The sequence below is a fragment of the Atractosteus spatula genome, chromosome 3, assembly GCF_055471065.1.
Source record: "Atractosteus spatula isolate fAtrSpa1 chromosome 3, fAtrSpa1.hap1, whole genome shotgun sequence".
Taxonomy (NCBI): Eukaryota; Metazoa; Chordata; class Actinopteri; order Semionotiformes; family Lepisosteidae; genus Atractosteus; species Atractosteus spatula.
The window spans coordinates 66913800-66925853 of record NC_142708.1 but is presented as its reverse complement, the minus strand read 5'-3'; the positions used below and the strand labels follow the sequence as shown (position 1 = coordinate 66925853).

The window sequence follows — 12054 nt, the reverse complement described above, 5'->3', positions numbered from 1 at the left end:
GCGGGGCCATACTCCCGCATGGAGAAGGCCAGGATGGCCGGCGCTGATCCCCAGGTGCGAATCCGACTGAGGAAGCGCCGTGGGGGTGCCTGGAAGCAGAGCTCACGAGAGGAAATCGGACAAACAAACGGCCAAGCGGAAGAGCCTCTGGGACGGGCCTCCCGTGCCCGGACTCCGGGGAAGACCGACAGCGGACACACTGGATGGCGGCCGTCCGGAAAGACACGAGGGCTCGCTGCGATTCCAGAGCTGCAACACGACCATTCCCGCTGACCAGCCCACCCTAGCAGTCTGCTGGACGCAGACGTGTTTCTAATGTGCTTTGGGATTGTTTTTCCTCGGCCGATTTTGTGCGCAGGAGAAGGAACATTCCATCTCTGTCCTGTCAGCAGGAGGAGAGCCGTCGGTCACTGCCGACACTATTTCTTCCGGTCAACTTGAGTCTCGTGTCGCCCGACACAGTCTGAAATATCGCGATATGTTCCGATACTGCCCTATGCAGCATCCCGATATGTGCTGATGATATCTGACATGACAGTCTGACATGGTGATATGTTGCGGTACTGCTGGACGTTGTTGAGACATATCCTAAAACACACTGGACTTGCAATCGCAATATGGCCTGATGCTGCCTGACATGATATCACAACGCATCCTGATCGGTGTGTGCAACAGTCTAGTGACAGAACACGGTCTGACAGCCTCATGATGTTGCTGTGTGACATAGCGTTGCGATGTGTTCTGATACTGAACACAGTATTGTGATATTCCGTAGTGTGGACAGTCACAGTGTCGCGATATGGCCTGATATTGCAGGATGTAAAATGCCACCGCAAGAAGCCCAGTATACTTGCTCCTGTTCTCTTTCCCAGGGAGAGGTCCTCCGGGTAAATTCTAAATGTGAAGTCACTCTTAGAAACGTACAAATTGGAACACCGGCAAGAACAGTTTTACTCAAGTCATTTGGTCATTAACCCGGCAGAAGGTAGTTTCGATGGAGTGTAATGTCTGGTATCGTGGCATAAACCCCGATATGTCATGACGTGACCTGCCACGAACCTCAGCTGCCTGAAATACTGGGATAGGGTGTTTCGGTGACCTGTAATGCACGAGCTGGTTTGTCTCACAGGGCCCTGCGCCAAGCCCTCTGCTGGACAGGAGGCACACTGCTGGGGCCACATTGATTCCTCGCCCTGACGCCCCGACACCTCCGCACACGAGGGAGCCCAGCAGCACAGGGCTCCTTTCCGCATGTCGCCAGGCTGGCAGACCGCACTGCCGTGGGCAGGGCAGTGTGGGCGAGTCGGGGCAGGATACAGACGCCGCCACCCCGCCCACCTCACAGCCGGGACGACACAGGAGGGAGCGAGCACATCAGACATGAATGAAGAAATAAATTAAATAAATAAAACTCCAGAACCAAAACACATAGGCTATTTACTCTGGAGAGCCTCGATCGATAACACTGAAAGAAATTCACATCTGTCCCCTTGTATTGCACCAGCCGGATCGTACCTTGTTGAACGCTAAATAAACTAAAACAAAATATACAAATTAATGAGAATTAGTGTCACCGACTGTGTTCATAGCCTCTAACGCCCTGATCTCTTCGAGTGTCTGTGGTGGACAAAGTGTAAAAAGAACTCTCTCTCTCTCACACACACACACGCACACTCCCTCTCCTGCTCACACTCTCTCACTCTGTGCACTCTGGGTAAGAAATTCTATTGATTCGCTGGCATGCAGTCTGGGGGGGGGGGGGGGGGCGGGGGCGCTGTGCCAGGCCTGTCACTCACGCCCCTCATCTGAAGAAACACTGCCATCACCGGCCCTCCAAGGGGCGCTCTTCACTTCAACGGGCTGTCCAGCTCTCCCAAACCCTTGAGGTTCAAGCGGGGAGCAGCATCAGTGTGCACTGGCCACCAAGGAACAAGCTGAGGTCAAAGGTCAATTCCACCCAGGACAGTAGGGATGAGCCATGGAGCTCCCCCTGGTGTGAAATGACCTTTGACCCCCACATGCTGCCCCCTAGTCCTAGTCCTGCAGAGCCTCAGGCCTTTAGGTCTGGCCTGTGCCTCCTGTCAGCGCATGCAACTTTAAACCACTTGGCATTGATGCATTAAAACGATAATCGCTTCTCAACTGCCTGCGCTGCACGAGCTGTCACACTGATTGAACACGGCACACGCAGCTGGCACACGCCATCACTCTGAGGGTCTCTCTAGCACCGCACACCGATGTGCTTTCAATGTCAGCTGCTGACTTCCCCAGCACTGCTCTGTGAGCAATGACGCCGCCCAGGCCTGATCACTCCACTAAGCCACTAATCGTCAGGTCCCAGAAGCTCAGCCAGGCTGGGCCTGGTCAGGGCACGGAGGGGAGACCTGCCTGCTGGACCTGTAGGTGGCGCAATTCCCTCTGGAAACAGGCTGTAAACCTTGGTGTCCTGGCTCCGTTCCCCTCGGGGCTGTACAATCCGGGCTTTCTCCCTCCTTCCCTGATCTGAGTTCTGTGGGGCGGCTGTGTGTCTCATAGGTGAGGGCAGCACTGCAGGGGGGACGGCAGTGGCCCCCCTTCTGTGTGTGGAAAGCATTCTTCAGGATGATAAGAGTTACATAGATGCACTAAATTATTATGAATTAATCGTTGTGCAATACCTTTTAAACTAGGCTGCACCACACCTCAACAATCAACTGCTTCTAACACACAGGGATAACGGGCACTTTGTGCAGAGGGACAGCCAGAAAAGTTACTGAGTTTAACAGGACCCTACTCAGCGGGTCAGGGTTCGAGAGCTCCAGGTCTCCAGAGGCTGGTGATGGAGGGGTGGCCATGAATCCTGCAGCAGTGTTTCAGCCTGATGCCTGTGAGGAGACTGCAGTGTTGTACAGCATGAGAGGCTGTGATCTGATTACAATGCACTAATGCGGCTGCTCTGGAGTTTCCCACTCAACCCCTCTACGGCACACAACACCTTTGTGAATTGTCCTGACAATAAAGCCCGACAGGACTTGCTTCCTTACATACTACAGTTCTGATGGGCTGGGAAACTCTCTCATGTCAGTTCAGTGTGCAGATCTCTGGTATGATGCCCCCTGCAGGATCTCAGCCCCACCTACAACCTTGGGGTCTGCTGCACGTCCCACAGGAGTGACTGCAGACACCCAAACACAGCAGAGAGGAATGTCATGCTTCATCAGTGTAACAGCTTGTGGATATGGGGGAAATATGGCCCTCAAGGTACGTAGATCTTTTTAAGCCAGTGGTTTCCACTCCTGGTACTGGAGGAATGCTGGTTAAGGTCTTCATCACAGTCTGATTGATTTCCCTTTACAGGCATGTCTGATAAAGAGGCATCTCCTTTACAGGTGTGTCCAATACACAGTCAATCCCTTTATATGTGTCTCCGATACAGAGTCACTCCCTTTATAGGTGTGTCCAATACACAGTCAATCCCTTTATAGGTGTGTCCAATACAGAGTCACTCCCTTTATAGGCGTGTCTGAGACAGTGTCAATCCCTTTATAGGTGCGTCCAATACACAGTCAATCCCTTTATAGGTGTGTCCAATACACAGTCAATCCCTTTATATGTGTCTCCGATACAGAGTCACTCCCTTTATAGGTGTGTCCAATACAGAGTCACTCCCTTTATAGGTGTGTCTGAGACAGAGTCAATCCCTTTATAGGTGTGTCCAATACACAGTCAATCCCTTTATAGGTGTGTCCAATACACAGTCAATCCCTTTATATGTGTGTCCGACGCAGAGTCACTCACTTTACAGGTGTGTCCAATACACAGTCAATCCCTTTATAGGTGTGTCTGAGACAGAGTCACTCCCTTTATAGGTGTGTCCAATACAGTCACTCCCTTTATGGGCGTGCCAAATACAGAGTCACCCATGTCTGTTCATTATAAACTGATTAACAAGTTGGAGCTGTTCAGTCAGAAATAAATGAAGACCAGCAGGCTGTGTTCCACCAGGACCAGGGCTGGAAACCACTGCTGTACTCTAGGTCACCAACACCTCACCACACTGGGAGGAGCAGCTTAGAACGGACTGATTCAGCCCCAGCAGGCTGGTAAAAGGCAGAATACAAACCAGGAGACACTGAACCCCTTATTCACTGATCAGGACAATTATCTAGAACACTCCTATAGCGCAGCTCTGCAGGACCCTTACTGTGCTACTAATCTCAGCCTGTCCAGAAGGGCCCACTGGATCAAATTAAGACAGCAATTATAAATTAATCTCAGTGAACTAATTAAGAGATCCTTCGGAGTGGGATCTGGAACAGCCCGTTGAAAAGCGAACACCTGGCTCTTCACCAGCTCCCAATGCAGAGGAGCTAGAACTGGGGGCGACAGCATCCCTGCCTCCGCAGTTTTCCCACGGAGCTCACCCATCCCTAGAGGTCCAGCTGTGGGAATCCTGGGCTTCGGCGAGAGGCCGATCAGCTACAACAACGCTGGCGTTTTGTCCCTTCAGGCGTCCCGACAGCAGCGCCAGGGACAGCCCATGGAAACGGGGGGCGGACTGTTGCTCAGAGGGGCTGTGGCTTCCGAAACGGTGGGTCCAAAGCATTCCGCCCCCGGCGCGGGACGTCCCGGAGCGTCCTGCCGGCTCGGTCCCGGGTCCGGGGAGAGGGAGAGGGAGAGGGTGGGCGTGAGGGACAGAAAGAACAGTAACTCCAGCGCTGGCGCACTGAGAGAGCGTCCGATGACCCTGCGGTCACTTGTTAAAAATATAGAATTTCCTCTTCTTTTTTAATATTATTAGAATTTGTATAATTTGTTATTATTATTCAATCTCTGTTGTTCTTTAGGAGCGACACACAGCGTGTCAGACGTGGAGGGGAGAGCTCTGTGGGTCGTCCGGCTCTCCCTGCAGCGATGGAGAGAGAGAGAGAGAGAGAGGAGGCTGAAAGACGAAGACAGTCTGTCCCGAACCAGAGCGCTTGTTTCTGTCTCTCGTGCAGCTTCAAACCTGCAGGTACTGTATATAATACACACACTGCCCAAGACAACCCCAATACAATATTCCAGAAATACAGGGAAATCGCTCCCCCACCCAAAACAAGTCCAGCCGAGCGTCTGTCTCAGGCCCTGCTAGGTGCACACACACAGTCTCGAGCTGCACCAGACTACAGAGCTGCTGCTGGAGTCTGCTCCCTTTTGTGCTTGGCGTTGTGTGACAGTCTTGTTTCCTCTGTGTCAACAGGGCTCCGTGTATACATACTGATATATATATATACACACACATGGGACGTATTCGTGCAGATGCATAAATATATATGCTGGTAATTCATCTTCCCGTGTTGCCCTGTGTTCTCTCTCTCTCTCCTTTCACCTCCTCCTCTCAGGCTGTGGTTCTCGTCTTCCGCGTCGAGATCCGCTCTTCTTCCTCTCTGGATCGGCGGCTCTGGGGGTGTTTTGGCGATTAGTTCTGTCTGGTCGGAAAGCATGCAGAAGCGGAGGCAGGAGCTGAGGGCGGGGCAGGCCGAGAGGAAGAGGAGTCTGTCTGCACGTGGGGAGCGGGAGTGAGGCCGCTCTTCTTCACCGCCTGGGGTGGCGTCCTGCACAGCCTGCCTCCTGCGCCGAGGGGGGGAGAGGGGGAGGGAGAGAGGAGGAGAGGGAGGATGGAGCGATGGAGGAGAGAGAAGAGGAGGGGAGGAGGAGAGAGGAGAGATCGAGGGGAGGAGGAGAGAGATGGGGAAGAGAAGAGAGAGATTGAGAGGAAGAGTGAGAGGAGGAAGAAGAGATAGAGGGGAGGAAGGAGAGATGGAGGAGACGAGCAGAGAGATGGAGGAGAGGAGGAGAGAGATGGAGAGGAGGAGGAGAAGAGATGAGGGGGAAGAGAGAAGGAGAGGAAGAGGAAGAGGAAGAGGAATGGGCAGGGCCGTTTGTTTGACAGCTCTCTCCTCCGGCTGGCAGCTTCTGCTGCTCCTCGCTCCCGAGCGCCAAGCGTGATGAGGAGGGCAGCCTGCGGCCGGGCGGTGGGGAGGGGGGGAGAGAGGGGGAGAGGAAGGAGGCCGTGGACGAGGGGACGTTCCTCCTCTCCCCCGGGGCTCACTCGCGCTCTCTCTGCAGCTCCCTCCTCCTCCCTCTCTTGCAGCAGCGCAGGCCTGGCGGCAGGGCGGCCTCACAGTCTCTCCCGGACCGGGACCCAGATGACCGGACCCGACTGCTCCTCGATCACAGTCTTCACCTTGTGGTAGATCTCCTCGAAGCTGTCGCCCTCCACGATGGCTGGAGACAGAGAGAGAGACGGAGACGTCAGACAGGCTACAGCCTCCAGCTCTGGGGGTGCAGTGTGTGCCCAGGCACCCCAATATCTTTGATCATAGTACTGCCAAGCAGGGCTGAATGTGTGTCTGAGGGATTACCGGGGGTCTGTGCTTACACAACGCTGTGCAGAGCGGCAGGAATCACAGCGCAGGGGTGCGATGAGTTTCGAGTTGTTTCGAAAGAAGGCTGTTTCCAGAGAACAAACCGGAACGCACAACAGTGCTTTTTCCCATAGTGCTCCACACCCACATGTTCACAAGCAGCTTTCACACTGGAGAGCACCTCTAAACCATGTCAGTTAAGAGAGGCCTTTCGCACGAGACCACAGTTCTCCTCGCCTTCATGTTGCTCAGAAATGTCACACACTCCACAGAATGAGATCTATGGTTATCCCCCAAACACGCAGAAAGCAAGAATGTTGAACAATAATATGATTCAAAATACTGGGGGTGACTGAGCACCTGGATATATAAAATAAAGAATCTTCTTATCACTTCCTCCCTGGGTTTAAACATCCACACTCTGGACTCTGTATCCCAGCACTACGAGTCCAAGATCATCACCAGTGCTTTAGTGCTGAGCGCAGTGAGCGGGGAACGAGGCCCACTGATCACTGTTCTGCCCCTGATCAATACCAGTCGCGTGGTTTGATCACTGACCTGACCTGCCATGAGGTTTTTGCACACAGTTCATTATTAGTGAAAGCTAACCAGCCACTGTCTCATTGGCAAACAGAACTATTTGCAATATTAATAGACATTATGAGTGCTTTTTAAGATAATTTTCAGTCAAGGCAATTAACAGCATTGGATGTAGCAAGGGCGTAAGGTTAGGCCATTGTTATTCCGCTTAAGGGCAATTTTAAAGTGAGCTCCTGTCTCAAAGGGACCCAGTGAATAACCGTGTGATCGGCCTATAGAGGAACATGAGGCGCTCTGTCCTCCAGCGCAGCAGGGGGCGCTGTGGTACCTGAGAAGCACTCGATGAAGTCCTGCTCCAGCTTGATGGCTCTGTCCAATGCTTTCCGGGCCTGTTCCTCCGTCAGCCGCTTGTTGATCTCCCTGAAAGCAGGAGAGTGACACTGTCACACACCTGGAGGATTTAGAGTGCACAGGGTACTTAAAGAGTGAACCGGCCCTTTCACACTGCTGCACAGTGAAGCAGTGTGACTGGACCCCCACACAGATGGGACTGTGGGAGACACACTCCCGTGGACGCTGAGGGTGAACACCAGGGGGCGCTACATTGGTTAGCAGTTTTATATCCTCTGGCAAGAGTCTCCCACTGCGGTCCTGGGGGTTTATACCCCACCATCAAATCACCACTTTCTAAAAACTGTAGTCAAGTCAATAGGTCATTTGTTAAATTCAGAAATTAAGACATTATTTTAAGACCAATCTAAATATCTAAAAATATTTTGGTCTCTTTAATTGGACTTGATTGGGTGACGTGTGTAGGTCCTGCGCGTGTGACGCGTGCAGGTCCTGCGCGTGTGACGCGTGCAGGTCCTGCGCGTGTGACGCGTGCAGGTCCTGCGTGTGTGACGTGTGCAGGGCCGTGTGTGTGACGTGTGCAGGGCCTGTGATGTGTGCAGGATGCGAGGTGTGTTCAGAGTGCATGTACGTACAGGATGTTTTCCAGCGATCGGGGCCTGATGAAGATTGCGATGGGGTGGAGCTGAGCTGCCTGTAGCCTGCGCACCGCGTTCGCTGAGACATCCAGGATACAGTGTTTACCCTGCTGCAGATGGGCGGGACACAGACAGGAGAGAGGGAGAGGACAGTGAATATACCGCTACACCGATCACTGTCTACTGTCTCTCACATAACCAGTCACTCAGATCACCACACAGTCTCTCACACTCTCTCACTCTCTCGTTCCACCAGTCACTGAGATCACTGCCTACTCTCTCACACCACCAGTCACTGAGATCACTGCCTGCTCTCTCACACCACCAGTCACTGAGATCACTGCCTGCTCTCTCACACTCTCTCACCACCAGTCACTGAGATCACTGCCTGCTCTCTCACACTCTCTCACCACCAGTCACTGAGATCACTGCCTGCTCTCTCACACTCTCTCACTACCAGTCACTGAGATCACTGCCTGCACTCTCACACTCTCTCACTCTCTCTCACCACCAGTCACTCAGATCTCCTTACACTCCCTCCCTTGGCACCACTCAGACACTCTGCCCCTCTCGGTACCTGCTCTGCCACCTCTCTGACGGACTGGACGCTGGTGCCGTACAGGTGGCTGTTGTACTGCCCTGCCTCGATGAACCGGTGACTCTGGATGTCCTTCTCCATCTGTTCCCGCGACGACACAAAGTGATAGTCCCTCCCATCCACCTCGTAATCCCTCTTCGGCCGCGTAGTGTCTGGGGTGGGGCGCAGGCAGCAAAGGTGTCAGTGTGTCAGTCACACAGCGCGAGTGTCAGTATATCAGTGTGTCAGTCAATATATCAGTGTGTCAGTCACACAGCGCGAGTGTCAGTATATCAGTGTGTCAGTCACCCAGCATGAGTGTCAGTATATCAGTGTGTCAGTCAATATATCAGTGTGTCAGTCACACAGCGTGAGTGTCAGTATATCAGTGTGTCAGTCACACAGCATGAGTGTCAGTATATCAGTGTGTCAGTCAATATATCAGTGTGTCAGTCACACAGCGCGAGTGTCAGTATATCAGTGCGTCAGTCACACAGCACGAGTGTCAGTATATCAGTGTGTCAGTCAATATATCAGTGTGTCAGTCACACAGCGCGAGTGTCAGTATATCAGTGTGTCAGTCAATATATCAGTGTGTCAGTCACACAGCGCGAGTGCCAGTATATCAGTGTGTCAGTCACACAGCGCGAGTGTCAGTATATCAGTGTGTCAGTCACACAGCGTGAGTGTCAGTATATCAGTGTGTCAGTCAATATATCAGTGTGTCAGTCACACAGCGTGAGTGTCAGTATATCAGTGTGTCAGCCAATATATCAGTGTGTCAGTCACACAGCGTGAGTGTCAGTATATCAGTGTGTCAGTCAATATATCAGTGTGTCAGTCACACAGCGCAAGTGTCAGTATATCAGTGTGTCAGTCACACAGCGTGAGTGTCAGTATATCAGTGTGTCAGTCAATATATCAGTGTGTCAGTCACACAGCGCGAGTGTCAGTCACACAGCACGAGTGTCAGTATATCAGTGTGTCAGCCAATATATCAGTGTGTCAGTCACACAGCGCGAGTGTCAGTATATCAGTGTGTCAGTCAATATATCAGTGTGTCAGTCACACAGCGGGAGTGTCAGTATATCAGTGTGTCAGTCAATATATCAGTGGGTCAGTCACACAGCACGAGTGTCAGTATATCAGTGTGTCAGTCAATATATCAGTGTGTCAGTCACACTGCGCGAGTGTCAGTATATCAGTGTGTCAGTCACACTGCGAGAGTGTCAGTATATCAGTGTGTCAGTCAATATATCAGTGTGTCAGTCACACTGCGCGAGTGTCAGTATATCAGTGTGTCAGTCACACAGAGTGTGTCAGTCACACAGCGCGAGTGTCAGTATATCAGTGTGTCAGTCATACAGAGTGTGTCAGTCACACAGCGCGAGTGTCAGTAAGTATATCACTGTGTCAGTCACACAGAGTGTGTGCAAGTGTCAGTATATCAGTGTGTCAGTCACACAAGGTGTCAGCTACACAGCGCATGTCAGTCAGTGTGTCAGTCACACGGTGAATGTGTCACTATGTGTGGGGTACCTACGTGGGACGCAAGAGCCAAACTTGTCAGGGAACTCGGAGAGCAGGTCATCGTTCACTCTGTCCTTCGTCGGACCGAGGATGATGATGGGCCTGGCATAGTGCACTGGAGAGAGAGTGTCGGGTGAGAGGAGGGAGTAAGAGGGGGGAAGGGAAGTCAGAGACAGAGGGGAGGGGAAAGAGTGGACAGAGGAGGGAATCAGGAATTGTTTTAAGTGTCAGGCAGACTGCTAGTAAGTTCATGACCTGTATTTTTAAAACAAAGCAAAGAGCTGAAAACCTCCCATACCTTCAACATGCGTGACAGTCTCGTAACTCTGGACGAAATCATCCCTGCCTGCAGAGAGAGAGAGAGCGTGAGCAATGCAGGGAGACAGACCCTGTCTGTACAAAAGCCTGTCAGTACAAAAGCCAGTCTCGACTGAGCGCAGACTCGGTGGCCACAGCACCAGCCTTGTACACACTACAGTACCTCTGGCATTCACAGGTCCTCACTCTCCTGTCGGGCTCTGTGCAGAGTCCCAGGGTGAGTGATCTGACAGAGGGTGTCAGAGGAGGGTGTGCACAGTCCTCACTCTCCTGCCAGGCTCTGTACAGAATCACAGGGTGAGTGATCTGACAGAGGGTGTCAGAGGCGGGCATGCACAGTCCTCACTCTCCTGTCGGGCTCTGTACAGAATCACAGGGTGAGTGATCTGACAGAGGGTGTCAGAGGAGGGTGTGCACAGTCCTCACTCTCCTGTCAGGCTCTGTGCAGAGTCCCAGGGTGAGTGATCTGACAGGGGTGTCAGAGGAGGGTGTGCACAGTCATCACTCTCCTGTCAGGCTCTGTGCAGAGTCCCAGGGTGAGTGATCTGACAGGGGTGTCAGAGGAGGGTGTGCACAGTCCTCACTCTCCTGTCAGAGTCTGTTCAGAGTCCCAGGGTGAGTGATCTGACACTGGTGTCAGAGGAGCACCTCCCTTTCCAGGCTGGGTGATAAAGGCAATTTCTAACTTAAAATGAAGAGTAGCTGCAGCAGGGCACTGGAAAGGGGGCATTGCTGGCAGTGCAGATGCTCACCTTGCGATCCAATGCTGTCTCGGCTACGGTCCTGCAGAGAGAAAATAGTGTCACCCAGTGCACTGCACCAGCGCTCATCATCATCATCTTCTACAGCAGTGTATCAGCCTGTCTGATTCAGCCTGTCAGAGTGTCTGTCAGTCAGTGTATCGATCTGTCAGAGTGTCTGTCAGTCAGTGTATCAGCCTGTCAGAGTGTCCGTCAGTCAGTGTATCGATCTGTCAGAGGGTCCGTCAGTCAGTGTATCGATCTGTCAGTGTCCGTCAGTCAGTGTATCGATCTGTCAGAGTGTCTGTCAGTCAGTGTATCGATCTGTCAGAGTGTCTGTCAGTTAGTGTATCGATCTGTCAGAGTGTCTGTCAGTCAGTGTATCAGCCTGTCAGAGTGTCTGTCTGTCAGTGTATCAGCCTGTCAGAGTGTCTGTCAGTCAGTGTATCGATCTGTCAGAGTGTCTGTCAGTCAGTGTATCAGCCTGTCAGAGTGTCTGTCAGTCAGTGTATCGATCTGTCAGAGGGTCCGTCAGTCAGTGTATCGATCTGTCAGTGTCCGTCAGTCAGTGTATCGATCTGTCAGAGTGTCTGTCAGTCAGTGTATCGATCTGTCAGAGTGTCTGTCAGTCAGTGTATCAGCCTGTCAGAGTGTCTGTTAGTCAGTGTATCGATCTGTCAGAGTGTCTGACAGTCAGTGTATCAGCCTGTCAGAGTGTCCGTCAGTCAGTGTATCGATCTGTCAGAGTGTCTGTCAGTCAGTGTATCAGCCTGTCAGAGTGTCTGTCAGTCAGTGTATCGATCTGTCAGAGTGTCTGTCAGTCAGTGTATCAGCCTGTCAGAGTGTCTGTCAGTCAGTGTATCAGCCTGTCAGAGTGTCTGTCAGTCAGTGTATCAGCCTGTCAGAGTGTCTGTCAGTCAGTGTATCAGCCTGTCAGAGTGTCTGTCAGTCAGTGTATCTGCCAGACAGTT

At 52.3% G+C, this 12054-nt stretch overlaps 1 protein-coding gene across 1 annotated transcript in view; it reads right to left on the bottom strand.

Moving 5' to 3' along the window:
- Positions 1 to 1694: 1694 nt before the first annotated feature.
- LOC148838289 (disks large homolog 4-like) overlaps positions 1695 to 12054 on the bottom strand; it is a 54683-nt gene continuing 44323 nt past the window's right edge. Inside the window, exons 16-22 of the mRNA XM_088911168.1 lie at positions 11096 to 11126; positions 10324 to 10371; positions 10039 to 10140; positions 8496 to 8668; positions 7916 to 8028; positions 7258 to 7349; positions 1695 to 6249 (exon numbers count right to left, since the gene is read on the bottom strand). Coding sequence (XP_088767294.1) covers positions 6143 to 6249; positions 7258 to 7349; positions 7916 to 8028; positions 8496 to 8668; positions 10039 to 10140; positions 10324 to 10371; positions 11096 to 11126 — 666 coding nt within the window. The 3' untranslated portion in view covers positions 1695 to 6142. The remainder of the gene's footprint in view (positions 6250 to 7257; positions 7350 to 7915; positions 8029 to 8495; positions 8669 to 10038; positions 10141 to 10323; positions 10372 to 11095; positions 11127 to 12054) is intronic.